The 23,766-nt window shown below is 48.3% G+C and overlaps 1 protein-coding gene and 1 long non-coding RNA gene across 2 annotated transcripts in view; one reads left to right on the top strand and one right to left on the bottom strand.

Annotated features, from left to right (window-relative positions):
- Nucleotides 1-1,567: 1,567 nt before the first annotated feature.
- LOC139364023 (uncharacterized) lies at nucleotides 1,568-4,418 on the bottom strand. The gene is made up of 2 exons (XR_011625221.1): nucleotides 4,196-4,418; nucleotides 1,568-1,922 (listed from the first exon to the last, which is right to left on the bottom strand). It is a non-coding gene; the product is annotated as an uncharacterized lncRNA (long non-coding RNA).
- Nucleotides 4,419-5,734: 1,316 nt separating this feature from the next.
- LOC105483086 (cytidine deaminase) overlaps nucleotides 5,735-23,766 on the top strand; it is a 30,035-nt gene continuing 12,003 nt past the window's right edge. The window contains exons 1-2 of the mRNA XM_011743715.2: nucleotides 5,735-5,944; nucleotides 22,036-22,147. Of these exons, the coding sequence (XP_011742017.1) occupies nucleotides 5,791-5,944; nucleotides 22,036-22,147 (266 nt within the window). The 5' untranslated portion in view covers nucleotides 5,735-5,790. The remainder of the gene's footprint in view (nucleotides 5,945-22,035; nucleotides 22,148-23,766) is intronic.

Below are 23,766 nucleotides of genomic sequence, written 5' to 3'. Positions count from 1 at the left end.
CCAAAGTGCTGGGATTACAGGTGTAAGCCCCTGAGCCCAGCCGAAAAGATCTTTGTTTCCTGTTTTTTTCAACTTTCTATTGACTTTGTCCATGAAGTCCTTCATCGAATAAAACTCCTCAATTTTTATGTAGCCAAGTTTGAAGACTTGAAAGTTTGTAGAGAAGTTTTTTCCATCACCATCTCTTCTGTAAAATATCTGTTCAAGTCTTTTGCTTACTTTTCTATTGGGATGTTTGTCTTTTTCTTACTGGTTTTAAGAATTCTTGATATATTGCCAGGGGCAGTGGCTCATGCCTGTAATCCCAGCACTTTGGGAGGCCGAGGCGGGTGGATCACGAGGTCAGGAGATCAAGACCACCCTGGCTAACATGGTGAAACCCCGTCTCTACTAAAAATACACAAAAATTAGCTGGGCATGGTGGCAGGCACCTGTAGTCCCGGCTACTCAGGAGGCTGAGGCAGGAGACTGGCAAGAATCCAGGAGGCGGAGCTTGCAGGAAGCGGAGATCACGCCACTGCATTCCAGCCTGGGCGACAGAGCAAGACTCTGTCTCAAAAACAAAAAAAAGATTTATTGATATATTATGGATCATAATCCTTCCAGGGAGTGTTAACTCCCTGGCATTTCTGGCCTACCCTATGCATGGGCTGAGCAGACTCATATGCCCAGGGAATGCTTAAGGTAAGAAGCCGTGGGTATGTTTAGGAACTATCCATTAAAGCTGGAGGTGACATCTGGGATGGCTAAGGAGGTGTGGGTGAGGCTCCGACAGTATTTGCTATACCCACATTGTCCAATATGAACAGCCACCCATCATTTAACACTCCTTTTGGGCTGGGTGCAATGGCTCACAACTGTAATCCCAGCACTTTGGGAGGCTGAGGCGGGGGGCGGATCACAAGGTTAGGAGATTGAGACCATCCTGGTAACATGGTGAAACCTTGTCTCTACTAAAAAAAAAATACAAAAAATTAGTGAGGCGTGGTGGCACCCACCTGTAATCCCAACTGTTTGGGAGGCTGAGGCAGGAAAATTGCTTGAACCCAGGAGGCGGTGGTTGCAATGAGCCAAGATGGTGCCACTGCACTCCGGCCTGGGTGACAGAGCAAGACTCCATCTCAAAAAATAAATAAATCAATAAATCAATAGATAAAATAAAAAAGACTCCTTTTATCCTCTTGTTACCTGGGAAGCTTTCCCTAACCTACCTACCCCACCACTCCTTCCAAACAATAGTTTTTCTGTATTGCTATGAGATCCAGTACCTAATCTTGTTTTATAGTGTTTTATACCTGTCTGTTGGCTTATCTGTCTCCTTCACTAGTGTGAGATCCTCAAGACAGGTACCAAGTCTCATCCACCTCTGATTCTCTAGTACCGAACACAGGGCCTGGCACACAGTATTTGCTATACCATGTGTTAACACTTTTTGAGCACTTACCACATGCCATTCGCCATGCTAAAATCTTTATGTATATTATCTCACTTGATTTTTACAAACATCCTAGGAAGTAATATGTTCCACTAGATGTCACAGGATTGACAGAAACAAAACTCAAACAAGTTTAAGATAGAAGTGAATTGCATTGGCTCAATTAAAGGAAAATCTAGAAGCATGCCTTCAGGCATGGCTGGATCCAGACAATCAGCAAGCAATTGGGGTTCTTTTCCTCCATCTCTCAGCTCTGTTTCTCTCCATCAGGCTTCATTCTGCAAGGAAGCTCTCTCTACCAAGAGGGGGAAGCTAGCTGCCAGCAACCGTTGCATCTTCCTAGCTTAGCAGCCACGATGGGAAAAACCAACATTCCCACCGACTCAGCAGAAAAGCGAAGTCTCTGATTGGCGTATCCTGTGTCAACTGCTTGTACCTGCTCACGGAGTGGAAGCACAATGATTGGCAGCCCACCAAGAGGTCTCACCTAAAAGAATCAAAATAAAACAAAAGAGATGGGAAGCCTTCCTGAGCAGGATAAAACCATGATCCACCAGAGATGGGTCCTTATGTTGTCCCATTGTATAAATGAGGAAAGAGGCACAGATCACTTGCCTGGGGATACCACTGGTGATATTTAAACGGATGGGTCTGATGCCAAGTCCTGCACCCCTTGTCGGTCCATTATACTGGCTCCTCCCATGAATTCTGGGATGGATGAGAGCCCAGGATTCTGAAGGCAGACAAACTCAGGTTTAAGATCTATTATTATTATTAGACAGGATCTTGCTCTGTCACCCAGGAATGAATGGCAATATCATAGTTCACTGTAGCCTGAAACTCCTGGGTTCAAGCCACCCTCCCACCTCAGCCTCATGAGTAGCTGAGACTAAAGGCATGTGCCACCATACCTGGCTAATTTTTTTTTTTTTTTTTTTTTGTAGAGATGGGGTCTTAGTATGTTGCACAGGGTGGTCTCAAACTCCTGGCCTCAAGCGATCCTCCTCCAGCCTCAGCCTCCCAAAGCACTGGGATTACAGGTGTGAGCCACCGCACCCAGCCTGAGATCCATTTTTGAGGCTGTGATCTCTATGAGTTCAAGTGTCCTCATCAGTCGAAGATGGGCAATAATAGTATCTTTATCTTGTGGTGAGGATTAAATGAAATCATTCAAATAATGTATTTAGCATAGGGCCTGGCACATAAAAAGAGCTAAATTAATGTTTGCTCCTATTATCAATAACTGCTCATTGAATGAGTAAGTGAATGCATGGTACCTAGACTCTAACATGAAGACTCTGGTAGTTCATCTCACAGTGTGAAGGCCTGGGAGCAGGGTTTAGGGAGGACCTTGGACCCTTGAAAATCTCCACTACGACTCAAAACACTCTCCATGGATTTTCTATTCTTTGAGCTGGGCAATTAACTTTTCTTCATTTTTCTTTCTCTCTTTTTTTTTCTTTTGAGACAGGGTCTCATAACATAATGTTACTCAAGCTGGGGTACAGTGATGCAATCATAGCTCGCTGCAGCCTCAAACACTTAGGCTCAGGTGATCCTCCTGCCTCAGTTTCCTGAGTAGTTAGGATTACAGGTGCACACCAGCATGCCCAGCAGATTTCTTTTGTTGTTAAGATAGGGTCTTTCTATGTTGTCCAGGCTGGTCTCAAACTCCTGACCTCAAGTGATCCTCCCACCCTGGCATCCCAAAGCACTGGGATTACATGTGTGAGCCACTGCAACCAGCCAACTTTTCTTAATTTTACATAAAGTGAAAAGAAAAGCGTGTTAGAAAGTACTGTTCATATTATTGATCTGTGACTTAGCTCTAAGCAAATTTCCAAGCCCACTTTCTCCCTCCAACCGGATGACCACCCCAAGCCCCTTCCATTAGGAATTCTAGGCCAGGTGCAGTGGCTCATGCCTGTTATCCCAGGACTTTGGAAGGCTGAAGCGGGCAGATCACATGAGGCCAGGAGTTTGAGCCCAGCCTGGCCAACACAGCAAAACCCCATCTCTAGTAAAACTACAAAAAATTACCTGGGCATGGTGGCACACACCTGTAATCCCAGCTCCTTGGGAGGCTGAGGCACAATAATTGCTTGAACCCAGGAGGCGGAGGTTGAAGTGAGCTGAGATCGTGCCACTGCACTCTAGCCTGGGCAACAGAGTGAGACTCTGTCTCAAAAAAGAAAAAGGAATTCTAGAGCCACCACTGGCATCCACGCTCCATACAGCTGGGTTTGGAATGAGCGCTGTCCTCACGTACGACCACGTGCAGGTAAAGAGCTTTGAAGGTGCCAAGGGCTATAATTAGCTCGGGAGGTCATCTAGGTTCTCCTAGCACTGTGGAGTCAAGGAGTCCTGAAGTCCAGTCCCAGGCCTGGGCAGGGCTGGGTGGGGTAAACTGAGACAGGGCAGGGGACAGAAACGGGACGACTTATTGAGGTCTCTGACAGGCCTGTCAGGCCAGCAGGGCACTACAATTCTTTTCCCAGTTGTAATTATACTTAACCCCAAAAAGCCTTAGAATTATTCCCACGTCGAGTGGGCACACAGTGTCCTGAGACATCTGTGGCCGTCTGAGATCCAGGAAACTGCTCTAGATGCCAAAGGTATAGAGACAGGAGAAAAGTGCATGGGTGGAGGGGCCCTCGCCCCAGCAGGAGGGAATAGGCTGCCTCTCTGAGGGCTGGATGCAGTGGGAGGGGAGGGGATCTGAAGGGAGGGGAGGCAAGGAGGAAAGGAAGCAAATTTTACCCAACTCTTCAGCGGCCCACCTGGGCGTCTGCAGTGTCCACATACAGTTGAGAGTTCCAAGTCTGGGACACAGATATGCCAGCATGCAGGACACGAGATGCTGCCTTGTATTCTCCTCCTTTCCCCTGCCTTTCCCCCTGCCCCTTCCCCATTCCCCATCCAAACTCTCCTGCTAGGCAGGGGTGTGGAAACAGTTGGATGTCTTTGGCCACTCAAGCTGGAGTTCTGCCCCATGTGATCTTGGCTGTGTCACTTAATGACAATAACTCAGTTTGTGTGGAGTCATAAAGGGTGTTCACATTATGATGTCACCAGACTCTCCAGCCACACCCATTGTACACGCATTATCTCATTCAATCCTCATGACAACTCTGGAAGTGAAATCATGTTAGTGTGCCCATTTTGCAGATGAGGACACCGAGGCTTAGAGAGATTGTGTGTGACCCTCCCAACATCATATGGCTAATAAATGGCAGGAATGGAATTCAAATCATGGTTTACTAAACTCCAAAGCTGGAGCTCTTCTATAGTCTCAGGATCTAGAACAGGGATTATTACTATCCCTGCTGTTGACATGAAACTGTGGCTCAGGGAGGTCAAGTGACCTGCCAAAGCTTGTACACATGGAAAGGAGTAGAACCAGGATGCAAACACATTTGTTTACCACCAACACCAATATCTATTTTGCAACAAAACAATGAGGGGGCCCAAGTAAATAATCTCAATGGTTCCCTCCATTCTCCAATTTTTTTTTTTTTTTTTTTTTTTGAGACAGGATCTGGCTCTCCGTCACCCAGGCTGAAATGCAGTGGTGCAATCTGAGCTCACTGCAGCCTTTGCCTCCTAGGTTCAAGCCATCCTCCCACCTCAGCTTCCCAAGCAGCTAGGACTACAGGCACATGCCACCATGCCCAGTTAATTTTTGTATTTTTTGTAGAGACAGGGTTTTGCCATATTACCAACACTGTTCTCAAACTCCTGGGCTCAAGCAATCCTCCTGCCTCAGCCTCCCAAAGTGAGCCACTGCACCCAGAAGCTGAGATACTTTTTAATTCTGGGCTGGGGCAAAGAGAAGTCAGAAGGAAAATGGGTGAAAATAAAGAAGCTCTCAGTCGTACTGCAGCTTGTTCATGCCTCCCGTCTCGGGGATGCCACACTGGCTGCCCCAGCCCTGCCCTTTCAGCCTCAGTCCTTCCCTCAGTGGAGGAGAGAAAAAGTGATTTAACAAACTGAGGGCTGTCAGCCCTTGGACCTTGGACCTCTGAGATCCCACACTGACCCACCCAGTAGCTTCCCCTTCTAGTAGCGTGGCACCACCTTCTGACCCACCCCTCAGTGTGTCCGATAGTGAGAGTGGTTCCCAAGGGAGAGTGTGAAGCACACGCAGGCACCTTCTTACACCACACCTGCTGCATCCAAACCATGGGACGCTCCTCTCCTAGACTCTGCATCCTGAAAGCCGCGTACCTAACAGCCTGCCATCTGGTTGCAGGGACACACCCCCGGGGGAGGAGCTGCAATCGTGTCTGGGGCCCCAGCCCAGGCTGGCCGGAGCTCCTGTTTCCACAGCTCTGCTGCCTGCCTGGGGTACCAACATGGCCCAGAAGCCTCCCGCCTGCACCCTGCAGCCCGAGTGTGTCCAGCAGCTGCTGGTTTGCTCCCAGGAGGCCAAGAAGTCAGCCTACTGCCCCTACAGTCACTTTCCCGTGGGGGCCGCCCTGCTCACCCAGGAGGGGAGAATCTTCAAAGGTAAAGGCGGGCACCCCAGGGTCCCCCAGCCCAGCAGCCTGGGTGGCGGGTCAGAGGAGGATGTACAGGAAGAGGCGCAGAGGCACAGGCAGTGGCAAGAGCGCGACTCTGTCCGTTTTTCCCCCAGCCTACGCTGAAATGTTCCTACCCTGCCGACTGCCCCAGACCGCGCTCAAATGTGGCTTAAATCCATGGGCTGTCAGTGCTTGGAGGACTGGGATGAGGAAGGAAGTTAGAAAGGAGGCAGGAAGGGGAGGCCATAAATCAAAAACATCAACAGTCCTGGGGTGCTGGCGGGGAGAGGGTTTGTGCTTTCCCAGCCTCAGACGTGTCTGGCACCTTGGACCTAGGTGTTAATGCTCGTCTTTAGATGAAACTACCGAGGTCCCGAGAGGTGACATGACTTGCCCAAGGTCACGTGGGGCGCTGGTAGTGAAATCCTGGGCGGGAGGTTCCCCAAAGCCCTGCTCTCTTCCTTCCACCCACTGTGCTCTGTGCTGGCCAGGGTGGTGACGTGTTTGTCGGGTGTGGTCCTTGGAGAATCTTGGAGGTGAAAAGCCAGCTGGATTTCTGAGTCCAGCAGCCAGCAGTGCCCTGCGGGGCGGGGGCGGGTAAGGGAAACTGAGCCCATCTGAGTCTGCTCTAATCTGTTCCTAAACTTTTTTCTTTGATTTATTGCTTTTGTAGAAAAGTTCATGTGAACAAAAATTCAAACTTGTTTTTGCTAAGCTTAGAGGCGTTCTCCTTCAGGGCAGTGGGGGACATGATGTGGAGGTGCCCCTTGATGTTATTCCTTTTCTGTTGAGGTTCTGTGACTTGCCTGGGTCTTAAACATCTTTGAGCGGGAGAAGCAGGTTTGATTGAGTGCTAACAGCCTGTGAAAGGAAGGTGATTAATGCTATCCGTTTAAGCCCTGCAACCCTGAAAGGCAGAGAAGGAAACAGGTTCGGAAAAGTTTCAGTGCTCAAAATCACAGAGCTGGGACTGGAACCCAGAGTTCCCCTGATTCCAAAAGCTGTTGCTCTGTGGGGAGTGAAGGATCTCTGAGTACCGTGTTGAAATTCAGACCTGTTTTGGTGGCTGAGATGAATATTAAACATTAACCACCACCACAAACAACAAACATTAACCACCACTGCAAACACCGTTGCAACTCGCAACATTACAGAGTCTTGAATGTGGAATCAGCCCTTGATTCTTAGGAAAACCTCCATATCCTTTCCAAATGGCACAGAAAGGGCCCTCCTACAATCCCCCTGCACCCGCACTGACCCCTCCTGCCATGGTTATCACTGTCCACTTACGTATCTGCCTCTCTCTTGGGACTTTGTGCTACAGAGGGCAGGGGCTGTGTCTTGAATCTTTGTACCATTGACTTTCTCGTGCTGTGACCTAGCACCTGCCTGGCCCAGAACAGGCACTCGATAACTGTTGAGCGACCGACTAGATGAAGGAATTAGATGAGTACGTTTGGAGAAGCAGAAGGAAGAGGGATGGCAGGGCAGGTGGTGGTGATGGGGACTCAGCATGTTGGGTCATGGCATTTCCTGGCCTGTGGGGCCAGCGTGGCTGCCTTCCATCCATGCTTTCCAGCTCTGGGACTGGTGTTCTTCTTGGACCAGCAAGAGGTCAGACAGCCTCATCGTGCCTCCAGAGCCAGGGGGCCCCCATGCCAGAATGCTCTGGTCCTTTCTTGTTTTAAAACCCACAATAAAGGAGGCACACTTTCACTCGTAAGTGACACCTGGGAGCTACTTCCAGTGAAGTCCATGCCTTTGTCACCCTCATACTGATCATTCAACAGGTATTTGCTGAAGATCAGCTATGTGCCAGGTAAGGTACCAGGTGCTGGGGATATCACAGTGAACAGGATGACATAGTCCCTGCCCCCATGGCAGTCCCCTCATCTTGCACAGGTGATGACTGAAGGTGGAAGCCTCATCCAATGGTTGTGGAAGGAATGAATGGAGGAGATTAACAGGACTGTGGCCCATGTGCGTTGCAGGGAAAGACCTGGTGTCACCGGAGAAAGGGTTGTGTGAGGGGCATTTAGAGAGTGAAATGGAGGCTTTGGAGTCAGAAGGTCCTGGGTTGGAAGGCTGGTGTTTATCAACTGTGTGACTCTGGGTGAGGCCCTTCACCCTTCTGAGTGTCAGCTCACACATTTTATTTATCTTTTTTTTTTTTTGAGTCAGAGTCTTACTCTGTCGCCCAGGCTGGAGTGCAGTGGCACAATCTCAGCTCACTGCAATCTCTGCCACCCAGGTTCAAGCGATTCTCCTGCCTCAGTCTCATAGTAGCTGGGATTACAGGCACCCGCTACACACCGGCTAATTTTTGTATTTTTAGCAGAGATGGGGTTTCGTCATGTTGGCTAATCTGATCTTGAACTCTGAGGTGATTCACCCGCCTCAGTCTCCCAAAGTGCTGGGATTACAGGCGTGAGCCACCGCGCCCGACCAGCTCACACATTTTAAGCCAGGGATCATAAAACCCACCTTTCAGGATGACTGTGAACAGAACCAGATTCAGCTGGTATGCCTGGCATGGCACGGCATGGCAGGCAGCATCCACTCTGATCGGTTGGTGCCTGTGCTGAATATGTTGAATTTCACCCCTGGTTGTGAGGCTTTAAATGAGTAAATGCCTATAAAGCATTCAGCACATTTTCTGCCTCTTAATAAGAATGTCACAAATGATAGCTGCTTCTGCTACCACTATTAATGCTATCATTATTCTTATTATCTGGAGGCAGATTGTGGAGGACTTTTGGAGGCCAAACAGAGACACTAAGATTTGAAGAGGTAGGAAGTAGGGAGCCAGGGAATGTTATTAAGAAGAAGAGTAACATAAAAGTGGTGTGTGATGACATTTAGTGTGACAGGTGCTCAGCAAGGGCCGGGACAGAGGAACAGTGTCAGGGGACAGTATCTGCTCTGCTCACTGACCTGTCCGCAGTGTCAGCACATTTCCTGGCCTATCACTGGGACTCTGTAAGGTTTGTCGAACACATGAATGAAAGGCTTTTACTAGGAGTGGGACAGGTAGAATGAAGAGAAAGGAATGATCCGAGAGATGTTGTGTGGGACACATGGATCGGGCCTGGCATGGGCAGTGTTACAAATAAAGGCTGGGTGCGGTGGCTCACACCAGTAATCCCAATCCTTTGGGAGGATGAGGCTGAAGGATCCCTTGAGTCCAGGAGTTCGAGACCAGCCTAGACAACGTGGTAAGACTTCGTGTCTACAAAAAGTACAAAAATGAGCTGGATGTGGTGGCATGCACCTGTGGTCCCAGATACTTTGGGAAACTGAGGTGGAGGGATCACTTGAGCCCTAGGAGTTCGAGGCTGCAGTGAGCTGTAATCACACCACTGTATATCAGCTGGGTGACAGAATGAGACCGTGTCTCAAAAAATAAAAAATAAAATACTAAATAAAGTAAAGGCACATAGCTTTAGGATTTCCAGCCAGGTGGCCCAGGTGAATGATGAGGCACTGACTGAGGTGAGGCACTGAAGGCATGGCTGGACTGTGTGCTGGGGATGTGCTGGGCAGGGACCAGCAGCAGTATTAGAAGCTACAATGGAGTGAGCTCACTAAGGACTTCATTTAGATGACCTTCCGTAATCTCACAGCCAACTCATGATGGGGGACAATGAGTTTCACACGCATTAAGCAGAGTACTTCCTATGGTCAATGTCAGAAAGCAACCAGAACCAGAGCGGGCAAGGGTAGCGCTTGTCTCAGGGCAGCTGGACCCAGGAACGCAGACATCACCGTGTCCTTCTTTATCCTTCTGGGGGCTGGTCTCTTTCTCTTGTCCTGCAGGTAGACTTTTTCTGGGCATCAGGGAACATGAGTGCAAGCAGTCTCTGGTTTCCATTCTTTTGTTTTTGATTTTGTTTTAGAGGCAGGGTCTCTCTCTGCCGCCCAGACTGGAAGTGCAGTGGCACAAGCCTAGCTCACTGCAGTCTCAAACCCCTGAGTTCAAGCGATCCTTCTGTCTTAGCCTCCCAAGTAGCTGGGACTACAGATAGGTACCACCATGCCCAGCTAATTTTTTAATTTTTATGGAGATGAGATCTTGCTACATTGCCCAGGTTGGTCTTGAACTCCTGGCCTGAAATGATCCTCCCACCTTGACCTCCCAAAGTACTGGGATTACAGGCATGAGCCACTGCACCTGGCCTGTTTATCATTCATATAGCCTCAAAACCAGAGAGGACAGAACTCTTCCCCACCAATTCTACATGGAAAAATTCCAAAAAAGAAGTCCAATTGGTCCATCTCCAATTGCAGGCACATCCCTGGGCCAATCACTGTGGTCATGTAGTGTGATTGGCCAGTTAACTCAAAATATCCCCTCCGTGGGGAATGGGTGGGTCTGTTACCACAAGAAGGGATGGGAAGAGCTGAGCAGACCAAACCAATAACCAATGCACTCACATTTTATCAAAGCCTGGGGATACCTGAGGCTGTTTTATCTGATTCGTGCTCTTTCTGCCACCCCTTGCTGCAGGGTGGGGATAGGGAAGGGAGCAGAGAGATTTGTGCTGAAAAGGAAGGGGGACAAATGGAAGGTGTTTATCAGAATCCCTGGATCTCCTTACTGAAGTAGGAAGTGAAGCCAGGTGCAGAATAGGGGGTGGATGCTGTAAGTTGGGGCTTGGAGCAGGGGGCACCTGGACACCCAGAGGAAGCCTGGTGTGGCATCATGGGGTGAAACAGAGCTGATCAGGAGGCAGAAACGGCACAGCTGAGTTTAGACATTGTGAGTTTACAGCTTATGGCAGAACAGGTCTGCCCAGGTCTGTGACTTCCTCCAGCTGAACACAAGACCAGAACCGATGAAGGCTTCCCCCTCCAAGGCAGCTGGTGTCCCACCCAATTCAAAAGCAGGCCTGGCTGCAAAGACAGCCTTGCTATCACGACTTCATAATAATCATCATTTTCTCTCTGTTACTCCCAACCCTGGCCAGGACCTTGTGCCCCTCACAGATGGGCCACCTGGGATGGTGATTAGGTTTTCATAATGCACCTCGGGCTGGTGACATTCGTGACTGCTTGTGGGGAGAGCCGAGGGAGAGGTACAGAAAGAGGAGCTCACTGGTGAGGAAAGAGCTGCACAAAGAGGACACAAAGAGGAGAGTGGAGATGGCACAGAAGGAGGATTGAGAAAGCAAAGAAAATGGGCCAGGCGCGGTGGCTCACGTCTGCAATCCCAGCGCTTTGGGAGGCCGAGCTGGGCGGATCACCTGAGGTCAGGAGTTCGAGACCAGCCTGGCCAACATGGTGAAACCCCGTCTCTACTAAAAATACAAAAAAATTAGCCAGGCATGGTGGCAGGTACCTGTAATTCCAGCTACTCAGGAGGCTGAAGCAGGAGAATCGCTTGAACCTAGGAGGTGGAGGTTGCAGTGAGCCGAGATCACACCACTGCACGCCAGCCTGGGTGACAGAGTGAGACACCATCTCAAAAAAAAGAAAAAGAAAAAGAAAAAAAGAAAAGAAAGCAAAGAAAATGGGCCAGGGAAACAGTCAACTCTGGGCCTTGCACATGGCAGAGGCTCAGCCAGTGTTCGTGCAGCGCGTGGTAGGTGATGGGCAGGGAAGAGAAGGAGCACCTGTAACCCTACGGGCACTGCGCGAGGTGTCCCTGGGCTCATGGGGAGTAGGCACCTGGCGATGAGACCGCGAGAGGGCCAGAAAGGGTCCCAGGATGGTGCCGACACAAGACCTCTTGGCTGTAGTTTCTGCCAACTTTGCTGGCACAACCCAAGGGATGGGAGGGTTTATCTTCTGCAGCTCATGACCTTGGGACAGTGGTCTCGCTCCCTCTTTCCTCCTCCTTCCCTCTGTGTCTGCCATTTAGAGAAAAAGCCACTTTACTGGGCCAGCTGGGGTGAATTCTGAGAAAAACACACCACATTTTAGAAGACACTTGAGGACGTCTTGGTTAAACAACCCCTGAATCCAGCTTACCTTGGCTTAACTCTTAAATCTGAGTCTTCCATTTTCCCTCAAACCAGTCCCCGCTCTTCTGATTCTGTCCCTCGGCTCCCTTCCTCTGCCTGGATGCATTTTCCTGGAAGCATTTCTTGGTGCCTGACACCAGCCCCTCTCTTCAGCAGCTGATGGACCCCAGGCCCCATCCCCCCAACACCACAGCACCTCCGGTCTAGGTAAGAGCAAGCTTCCCTAACCTGGGTCTTCAGCTTACAACCCAGCTCCACTCACGCCCTGTTTCCGCTGTTTCCCCCTGCCAAGGAACTTCAGTTAGTCCTCTCCACTGTCACTCAAAAGTGGCTCATTTTGTGGCCAGCCTGGGCAACAGGGTGAAACCCCATTTCTACAAAAAATACAGAAATTAGCCGGGCGTGGTGGCACATGCCTAGAGTCCCAGCTACTCTGGAGGCTGAGGCAGAAGGATGGCTTGAGCCCTGGTGGTGGAGGTTGCAGTGAGTCGTGATCATGCCACTGCACTCCAGCCCAGCCCGGGCAACAGAGCAAGACTCTCTCTCAAAAAAAAGGCCAGGCATGGTGGCTTATACCTGTAATCTCACTTAGCACTTTTGGAGGCTGAGGTGGGTGGATCACCTGAGGTCAGGAGTTCAAGACCAGCCTGGCTAATATGATGAAACCCCATCTCTATTAAAAATACAAAAATTAGCCAGGCGTGGTGGTGGGCGCCTGTAATCCCAGCTGTTCAGGAGGCTGAGGCAGGAGAATCACTTGAACCCGGGAGGCGGAGGTTGCAGCGAGCCGAGATCACACCATTGCACTCCAGCCTGGGTAATAAGAGTGAAACTCCATCTCAAAAAAAAAAAAAGTGGCTCATTACAAAGGCGAACTTTACTACAGTCCCTCGACTCTATGGATGAGTTCAAACATAATTAATACCAGAAATGGTGCATTTGCAGTGGGAGGAGGTTAGGAGCATGGAGAGAGTATCATATTTCTTCAAGTATATGGACAGAACATTCCTCATGTGATTCTCCTTTTTTTTTTTTTTTTTTTTGAGACAGAGTCTCACTCTGTCACCGAGGCTGGAGTGCAGTGGCACGATCTCGGCTCACTGCAACTTCCACCTCCCTGGTTCAAGCGATTCTCCTGCCTCAGCCTCCTGAGTAGCTGGGACTACAGGCGCGTGTCACCACGCCCGACTAAGGTTTGTACTTTTAGTAGAAACGGGGTTTCATCATGTTGGTCAGGCCAATCTCGAGCTCCTGACCTCATGATACACCCGCCTCGGCCTCCCAAAGTGCTGGGATTACAGGCCTGAGCCACCACACCCGGCCCCTCATGTGATTCTCAAACATGGTCCCAGACCTGCAGCCTCAGCAGCTCCTGGGAACTTGTGAAAATTTCAAATTTTTGAGCTCCAACCCAGCCCAGACCTATTGAATCAGAAACTCCAGGAAAGAGGCTTAGAAGTGTGTTTTAAGAAGCCCTCTACTCAGGAGGCTAAGGCAGGAGGATTGCTTGAGTCCAGGGTTCAAATTCCAGCTGGGCAACCATAACAAGACCCTGTCTCTAAAAAATATGTAAATAAATAAATTTAAAAAGAGAAGCCCTCCAAAACATTCTGATGCCCACTTGCTTGAGTGTGAGAAATACTGCTGTAATCCCTCGGATTAAAGAGAGTGTTGTTCAAGATCCCTCAGAAAAGAGAGCGGGTGTAGTGCTCTCTGGCATTATTGTTTTCTCTGGGTGGCTGGGCCCAAATTGCTTCATTGTGAGCTTCTTTCCTTATTGATGTTTTGTTTTGTTGAGACAGGGTCTCACTCTGTTGCCCAGTCTGGAGTTCAGTGGCACAATCTCAGCTCACTGCAGCCTCAACCTCCCCAGCTCAGGCGATCCTCCCACCTTATCCTCCCAAGCAGCTGGGATCACAGGTGTGCACCACCATGCCTAGCTAATTTTTAAAATTTTTTGTAGAAACGGGGTTTTGACATGTTGCCCAGGCTAGTCTCGAACTCCTGGACTCAAACGATCCACCCACCTCAGCCTCCAAAAGTACTGGGATTACAGGCATGAGCCACCACACCCAGTCTTGCTGATGCCTTAATAACATCTGACCCCAGCCCTGCCTTAACCACCAAACCACCTCAAAACATGGCCTTCCTTCCTGCAAGGCCATAGAGAATAAGAAGAGTCCATCGTATCTCAGAGGCCAGGATACATGTTTTGGCCTCCTGCCACCAGCCTCCACTTTTACTTTCTGTAAAATGGTGTTCTAATAGTATTTACCTTACCCCACAGTTAAAAGGGTTAACTGACATTATGCAGGTAAAGCGCTCCACAGAGTGCCTGGTAGGTGAGTACCCAGTAAAAGAAAGCAATTAGTAATACTGGCACTATGATCGTAGTGTTATTTCGTCCAATCTTATCATCATGGATTTCTAACTTAGCACCATCCCAATCTCTCTCATGTGTGTTTTGAAGTAAGCAAAGGCAATAGCAGAAGCAGCATTGGTTTGCCTGGTCAGATGACGCCGGCTTTCTGGGCTTAGAGAAGCAAAATAAAATTGCACAGCATTTCAGGATGCAGTATGTGGACAAAGTCTTCCTTCCTTTTTTTTTTTTTTTTTTTTTTTAGCTAGAAAATTCAAGGAAATTACGTGAATTTGTTAGAGGCTCCAAATACAGTTATTCCTCTGCATCTTAAGCAGCTGGCACTGAAGTGGAAAATTCCACTCTTTCAATAATGGTTAGCCATCTCAGCTCAGACCATGCTGTGGTTTGAAGGTTTGCCTATCCAAAATGCATAAGCATACTTTGGAGGGCTTCTCTTTTCAAATTTATTTATTTATATACATTTTTCGAGACAGGGTCTCACTATGTTTAATTGCCAATGCCACAGTGTTGGGAGGTGGGGCCTAATAAGAGGTATTTAGATCATGAAGGCTCTGTCCCCATGAATGGATTAATACCGCTATAAAAAGGGCTTACAGGGTGGCTTCTCTCTCTTTCACTCTCCTGCCACATGAGGAATAGTGCTCATCCCCTCCGGAGGATGCAATGTTCAAGGCGCCATCTTGGAAGCACGGACTAGCTCCTCACTAGACACCAACCTGCCAGCAGCTTGACCTTGGACTCTCAAGCCTTCAGAATCATGACAAATACATTTCTGTCCTTTATAAATTACCCAGTCTGGGATATTACGTTACAGCAGCACAAAACAGACTAAAACAGGCTGCTATAACAAAATACCACAGAGTAGTGATTTAAACAGCAGACATTTATTTCTCACAGTTCTGGAGGCCGGGAAGTCCAAGATTCAGTTCTTGGCGAGGGCCCTCTTTCCGACTTGGCCATTTTCTCACTATGCCCTGACATGATGGAGTGAGAGAGTTCAAGAGTCTCTTCCTCTTCTTATAATAGCACTAATCCTATCATGGGGGCTGCCCCCTCACCACCTCATCTAAACCCGGTTATCTCCCAAATGCCCCGCCTCCTAATAGTATCACATCGAGGGTTAGGGCTTCAACAGAAGAATTTTAGGAAAACACAAACATTTAATCCGTAAGGAAAACTGAGAGCCCCCTGGCTTCACTGTTCCAGGCCCAGGACATACCACAAAGCATGCTAGAGACAAAATCTCTGCCCTCAGAAAGTTTGTAATATAATAGGAGGAATTAGATAATGAAGACATTCATTTCAGGAGAGTCTTAAGTGCTATGAAGAATATTAAAGCAGGAGAAATGGATAGAGAGGGTTGGAGGCAGTGGTGAAGCCATTTTAGATAGGTGATCGGAGAAAGCGTCTCGGAGAAAGTGACATGTGAGCAGAGCCCTGAGTAGGGTGAATAGTGCACAAAAGGGAAAGAGAGTTCCAGGCAGTAGGAACAACCAGTGCAAAGACCCTGTGGCAGCAGCATACTTGGTACCCTGGGGGAGCACCTGGAAGGACAGCAGGTCTAGAGAACAAAAGGAGATGAGGGCCAAGAGGTAGCACCAGATCACTTGTGACCTCGGTACCAGATCACATATGACCTTGGCACCAGATCACGTATGACCTTGTAGTCGCAGAAAGGATTTCAGGCCAGGCACGGTGGCTCACGCCTGTAATCCCAGCAGTTTGGGAGACTGAGGCGGGTGGATCACAAGGTCAGGAGTTCGAGACCAACCTGACCAATATGGTGAAACCCCATCTCTACCAAAAATACAAAAATTAGCCAGGCGTGGTAGCACACTCCTGTAGTCCTAGCTACTCGGGAGGCTGAGGCAGGAGAATCACTTGAACCTAGGAGGAGGAGGTTGCAGTGAGCCGAGACGGTGCTACTGCACTCCAGCCTGGGTGACAGAGCAAGACTTTATCTCAAAAATAAAATAAAATAAAATATAAAATAAAATAAAATAAAAATAAAGAATTCCAAAGTGCCTGAAAGACAAGGACAGGACCACTGTCATACCTTGTCGAGAAGGCGCAGAGGGTCACACAGCCCCACCGTCACCAAAGCCTTTATTTTTATGCAATTGATAACAGCAGCAGCTAACAGCTGCTGACCATTTCCTCTGTGCCAGGCTTTGTGTTAAGTGCTTTACATGAGGGATCTCAATGTATTCTCACAAGAGGACTATGAGAGAGGTTCTATCATTAGCATTTTACAAATGAGCCAGTGAGTCTCAAAGAGGTTCGGTCCCTTTCCCCAGCTCTCAGAGCCAGTAGGGCAAAGAGTCCCAGGGCAGAATGAAACCTCATGGAACCTCTTTCTACAGGGCGCTGTTTGAGTAGTGGGGCGTGTGAGTGTGCCCCCTGCCACGATCATCTTTCTCTGTCATTAACTGGCCTATTGACATGTTTTACACACAGTAAAGGAAGATTTATCTCTCTGAGGCCTTTCTGAACTTCCAATGCAGACACATGTGACTGCCCTGAGAGACTGGGTCTTCTACAAGTATGGAAATGTGCTTTAATGGCACATCAGCAAAACCCAAGATCCGCGTACATCACTTTTGATGGGAAAAGTGTTAGGCTTTAGTCAGGGATGGGGCAGGGAAGCTGGAAGGGCAGGACTGGGAGAGTCACTAGACTTGGAGTGAGGCTGGCAGGGACCATAATCTGGGAGAGAGGCAGAAACCAAGTGCAGGGATGTCAGTGAAGGTGGGAGTGGTGAGCAGATACAGTAGATGAGAGTGGTGTTTAAAGAAAGTCATGGCCGGGCGCGGTGGCTCAAGCCTGTAATCCCAGCACTTTGGGAGGCCGAGGCGGGTGGATCACGAGGTCAGGAGATCGAGACTATCCTGGCTAACATGGTGAAACCCCGTCTCTACTAAAAATACAAAAAACTAGCCGGGCGTGGTGGCGGGCGCCTGTAGTCTCAGCTACTTGGGAGGCTGAGGCGGGAGAATGGCGTGAACCCGGGAGGCGGAGCTTGCAGTGAGCCAAGATCACGCCACTGCACTCCAGCCTGGGTGACAGAGCGAGACTCCGTCTCAAAAAAACAAACAAACAAACAAACAAACAAACAAATAATAAAAAAATAATAAAATAAAAAAAAATAAAGAAAGTCATTTTCAGGGGCTGGGCATCATGGTTCACACCTGTAATCCCAGCATTTTGGGAGGCCGAGCTGGGCAGATCACTTGAGGCCAGGAGTTCAAGACCAGCCTGGCCAACATGGTGAAACCCTGTCTTCACTAAAAATTAAAAAATTAGGCAGACATGGTGATACACGCCTCTAATCCCAGCTACTAGGGAGGCTGAGATGAGAATCACTTGAACCCGGGAGGTAGAGATTGCAGTGAGCTGAGATCGTGCCACTACACTCCAGCTTGGGTGACAGATAAATAAATAAATTAATTAAATTAAATAAAAAGAAAAGAAAAAGAAAGTCATTTCAGGTGAGGATCAGGAACCTGGCTGGGGAGACAAGGCGGGGAGCAAGAGACACTCATTCATTTATTCATTCAACTTTCATTGACTCAGCAGACAGACTGAGCAATAAGGGGCCAGTTATCTCAGCTATAATAACTACCATTTAAAAAAACAAAAGCTCTCAGGGTTGCAACTTCCTGATTGTTCCCTGCCCCATATTCCAACTGTATTAACTGATCTCTGTACAGTTTCAAATGATAAAAATACACATGAACTATTTTAGACAAAAGGAGGATGTATTGGTTCCTATAACTAAACCATGGGAAGAGCTGGAGTGTAGTCAGACCTCAGGGCTAACTGGCACCAGCCAGACTCCTTTCTTTCCATCTGTCATCTCTCATCCATTCTTCTGAGTGTCCATTTCAGCCTCCCTCATTGGTCTCTTCCATAATGAATGGAAATATGGCGGCCCACACTCAGCGTCTCAGAGAGAAACTGAAGTTCCCATGCCGAGATGAACTCTGATTGGCCAGTTTGAGTCAGCTGCTCATCTTTAAGCCCATAGCAAGGTCATAGGAGACAAGATGGCAGCTCTCATTTGAACTACATGCTGAGGAATAAAGTAAGGGTCATTCCTCAGGGGAAAAAAAGTAAGAGGTGCTAAGCTGTCAAAACAGTAGATGCTCACTGTAGTCTACCCTTTGGTGCTCAGTATACACGCCTGTTTTCTTCCCCAAAGTAGAACTCCGAACCAGCCCCCACCTAACACCATATAGCCATCCCATGCACCACTGTGACCACATTCACCCTCACCCCGACAAGGGACCTGCAGCTGTGGCACCCAGTGGTGTCTAATGACATCCGTCAACTCTGGACATGAATGCCTGTGATCCTGAGAACAATGAGCTAAATGACTAATCACTCCTAACATGCCAATGTAAATAATGAAGGGACCAGAAAATATGTGAGGAAAAATATACAAGAAGATAATGACCAAATAATTCCCAAATGTGATCAACACAGAACAAAATACTGCATAATCACAATGAAGACTTGGACTTAGAAAAGGAGGCGTAAGCTGGGCACCGTGGCTCACACCTATAATCCCAGCACCTTGAGAGGCCAAGGTAGGTTGATCACTTGAGCCCAAGAGTTTGAGACTGGCCTGGGCAACCCCATCTCTACAAAAAATACAAAAAATTAGCCGAGTGTGGTGGTGTACACCTGTGGTCCCAACTACTCGGGAGGTTAGGATGAGAGGGTCAGTGGAGCCCAGGAGTTTGAGGTTACGATCGTGCCACTGCACACCAGCCTAGACAACAGAGTAAGATCCTGTCAAAAATAAAGGACGGTGGGGGGGAAGGGGAGGGAAGGGAAGGGGAGGGGAGGGGAGGCTAAGTTGATGAAATAAATAATAATATAGTGACTCAAACAAGATGGTGGCTTATGATCGTGCCACTGCACACCAGCCTAGACAACAGAGTAAGATCCTGTCAAAAATAAAGGATGGTGGGGGGGAAGGGGAGGGAAGGGAAGGGGAGGGGAGGGGAGGCTAAGTTGATGAAATAAATAATAATATAGTGACTCAAACAAGATGGTGGCTTATTTCCCTCATCTAACAGACCAGGCGTGGGCTGGAGTCCACAGCATAGGAGATGCTTTTCTCTGTCCTGCAAAGTTGTCCTGGAAATCAGATTCCTTCTGACTACGTGTCCCACCATCCCTAGAGTTGTGTCCTCATCTGCATGTTCAAACTGACACACATCATCACACCCACATCATGGTTTTATTTGTTGTTGTGCTTTGAGATGGAGTCTCATTCTGTTGCCCAGGCTGGAGTGCAGCTGTGGCATGATCTCGGCTCACTGCAACCTCTGCCTCTCAGGTTCAAGAGATTCTTCTGCCTCAGGCTCCTGAGTAGCTGGGACTACAGGCGCCTGCCACCATGCCAGGCTAATTTTTGTATTTTTAGTAGACAGGGTTTCACCATATTGGCCAGGCTAGTCTCAAACTCCTGACCTTGTGATCCGTCTGCCTCGGCCTCCCAAAGTGCTGGGATTACAGGCATGAGCCACCGCGCCCAGCCTCATCATGGGTTTTTATAGGCCAGACTTGTGACTTCTTTGGCGATCCAATTCTATCAAAAAGTTAGAAACATCCTGATCTATTTGCTTCCAATTATTTCCATACAGAAATGCCACACCCAAAGATCCCTTCTGGACATGGTTCTGAAGCCTGCCAACTCTCACATTTTCCTAAGTAGCTCCCATGCCTGGCCCATCCCTGCTGCCCCATCTTCATGCTGGCTATTGTGGTGACTGAAACAACAGGCTGGGTGGGCAGATGACACATCACATGTTTGCCACAGAGCTGATTCCCATTGCCAGGAAGAGAAATTTCAGTGGTAGGTACAACGGCCTGCCTTCCCGGTAATTGCAGGTGGAGCTTTACCAAATAACAGACTAGGAGGAGTCACTATCTGGCCATCGTCCCTCATCTGTGTTTTCTCCTTTGCGTTGCTCAGCCACTAAGCCAATGTCACATATTTAGATTTTTTTTGTTCAAATTGCATCTCACCTTCAGCACAAATGTCTGCATTAGCTATAGGTTACGCTACTATAGCAAACAGATTCCAAGATGCAGTGACGCAAACATGATAGAATTCTGTTTTTCTCTCACACAACAATTCCGAGTAGGCCCCAGGCAAACAGGCAACTCTGCCCCATGAGTTGACCAGGTTTCCAAATTCCTTCTCTCTCCTTGCTGCTCCTCCATTCCCATGGCCACAAGGTCAAAAGTGTCCCACTCCATCACCTCCACCTTCCAGCCTGTGGAAGGAGAAAAGGATGGAAGTAATAGGCAAGCAACCTCCTTACCAAAAGTATGATCCAGAAATTTCCCACATCACTTTGGGCCACATCCCATTGGCCAGAACTGCATCATGTGGCCACACTGTGCTGCAAGGGAGTCTGGGAATTACAGTCCCTAGCTGAGTGGCCATGCTGGAATGGGAGGCACTTGTATTACTTAAAGGAAGAAATAGGAAATGAATACTGGGGAACAATTCCTATCTCTGCCTCAGGGAAAAAGGCAATTTACAAACAGTGGTACAGACCAAATACCACATCTTGCTGGTCAAGGGAAAACCCAGGTTCCATGGTGATTTGTTCGTAGACTCACTTCCCTGAATATGGGGACTTTCTTAGCCAATCTGGTTATGCAAACATCTTGTCTCCTGGGAGCAGCCCTGGCTTATTGTACCCCAGGAACTACCCTGAGAGAGCCAATAGGAAGGACTCCCTTACTGAGAGCTAGGCCATCTTAGAAGCCCACATCCCACTGGAGGCCTGAAGATTGTTTTAAGGCTTGTGCAATCATAGGCAACTTGCACAAAGCTCGGGGTTTTTTTTGTTTGTTGGTTGGTTGATTTCTTATTAGTTAGTTTTGACAGTTTGTTTTGCAACACAGCTGAAATAGAACCCTGGCTGAACTCTGACAGCCAGTACCTAACCCCCAAAATTTTGTCCAGGCTCAAACTTGGAATCAGGATCTGTCTTAGTCCATTCAGGCTGCTATAACAGAATACCATAGACTGGGTAGCTTGTAAACAACAGAAGTGTATTGCTCACAGTTCTGGAAACCAGAAAGTCCAAGGTCAAGGCACTGGCAGATTCAGTGAGGGCCTGCTTACTCATAGACGGTGACTCCTCACTATGTCCTCATGCTGCAGAAGGGGCAAGGCAGTTCTCTGGTTTTATAAGTGCATGACTCCCATTCCTAGGCTTAGTCCCTTTCATTCTGTTCTCATTATCTAATCGTTCCTCCAAAGGCCCCACTTCCTAATACCGTCAGCTCGGGGGCTAGGATTTCAACATATGAATTTGATGGGAACACATTCATACCGTGGGGCTCTCAGATGCAGGTATGGGGGCTCTACTTGTTTTTGTAAGCCTCAGCATCTCCCCTGGCCTTGACCTCTGCAGGGGTGATGCGGCTGCCTAATCTGCCTGTTGTGCTGCCCTGCTCCCAAGCTGTGCTTCATCATGGAGGCACTGGGTAAATTAAGACAGTGCCAGGTTCTTGGGAAGGGCCACTACCATGGACCAAAGAGTCTACTGGTGCCCCAAGTCGAATTGCCCTTTCCTTCTCCCCATCTTGTTTGGAGTAACCAGTTCCTTCCTGCTTTGGAATGGGGCAAACCTCTTACTCAACACACGCAGCAGGAAGTGTTTCTGCCAGACTTACCACTGGACTCTGCTCTCTTCTCAGGGTGCAACATAGAAAATGCCTGCTACCCTCTGGGCATCTGTGCTGAACGGACCGCTATCCAGAAGGCCGTCTCAGAAGGGTACAAGGATTTCAAGGCAATTGCTATCGCCAGGTGAGTGGGAAAGCCCAGGTTGCAACAATATTCATTCATCTGTTTAGCCAACATCTTCCTTACACGTATTATTCATTCATTCATTCATTCATCTGTCATATGTTAGTTGTGGACTTCCTATGTGCCAGGCGCTGTATAGGGCCCTGGGATGAGTGCTGAGGATAAGGAGACAAATAAGAAATGGAGTCTGCCCTCAGTGAGCCTGCGAGGCAGGTAAATAAGCAAGGCAACTCTCATACAAGGGCCGGTATGCCCCTGTTCCAGCAACACAAAGTGATACAGACTCCTTTCCTACAAGATACCACAGAAAGGCAGCCTTGAAACACAAAGTGGGGAGGACCCAAAAATCACCTGCTACAGACTCCCTTGCCACCACCCCCATTTTATAGCTGATGAAACTGAGGCCCAGATAAGTTGAGCCACTTTCCTGGGAGTTAGTGCCAGTGCTGGGATAAAACCCAGGTTCCGGAGTCTCATTGCAGGGCTCATTCCACTGTGTCATGCTGTGCTAGGAGATGAACACTTTTCCCTGCTCTCTGCAAACTGATGCTAGGATCCTGAATGAGCCACTCAGCACTGCTAACTCATTTGGCGACACTCGCCTCAAGGTTCAAGAACCAGGATACAAAATCAGCCAGGTAAACACTAGTTATGGTTCCAACTAATCAGAGTCCGGCCCAGGTTCTGGCTGTACAAGAGCCCCAATCAATGCTCCTATATGTCCCAAACATAAATATCCTAGTTGTCATGGCTTCCTCTCCATGGGAGCATATTGAATTCTTGTTGGCTCTGGCCCTAGACTCAGTGGTTTCAGGATCCAAGCGTGTAAATTAGCCCTTTTACTGGACTCCATTATTTAATGACTTAATGGTGAATCGCTCCAGTGTGCACCTTTGCATTGTGTATGACAGTTTTCTTAACAAGTTATTGATGCAAGAAAAATGACATGGGAAATGTTTATCCCACCCAGAAGGAGGCTGCATGCTTGTTGGTCTTTAGGAACATCTGGGTGCATAGGTCACATTCTATGAGGGAATTACCTCTTCACTCAGAGTGGAATTAATTCCTGTGGCAGAGCTACAGCACTTTTCTGGCTAAAATGCAGAAATGCAGGGGTTTAGTGCAAGGTCAGTGGGGACTGTACAGAAGCAAGCCCACATGCCTTTTGTAAGATCCTCAACTTTACCTCAGTCTGGCCCCGAGGTGACCCGGCTTATTCAAGGTTTGTTTCTGAGTAAGTAAAGCCCAAGGTGCACTTAAGGAGAAGGGCCCCAGTATCCGAGAGACTTCCCTGTGACCGAGGTGTGTCCTGGCTTCCTTAAGGCTTCCAAAGGAATAAATGATGTCGTGCTGAGAACATTTTGTGCAGATAGGCCGAGATCAGGATGTGAATTGCACTTTATGGAAAAAAAAAAAAAAAAAAAAAAGGAGGGAAATAACTCAATTTCAAAGCTGATCCAAGAAAATAATAATATTCTAGGGAAAAAGAGGCCAAAGTCAACCAAAGGATAATGATGCCTTGCTCTGTTTAGAATTTTCCAAATGAGAGGCTTTTTCTCTTGGTCATTATCTACTTTCAAACACAACGAACTGTCACTAGCAGTGATTAGCAAATGTCG

The sequence above is a fragment of the Macaca nemestrina genome, chromosome 1 (assembly GCF_043159975.1).
Source record: "Macaca nemestrina isolate mMacNem1 chromosome 1, mMacNem.hap1, whole genome shotgun sequence".
NCBI classification, from domain to species: domain Eukaryota; kingdom Metazoa; phylum Chordata; class Mammalia; order Primates; family Cercopithecidae; genus Macaca; species Macaca nemestrina.
The sequence above is the reverse complement of the archived record's forward strand: the minus strand, read 5'-3'. Positions and strand labels throughout refer to the sequence as shown.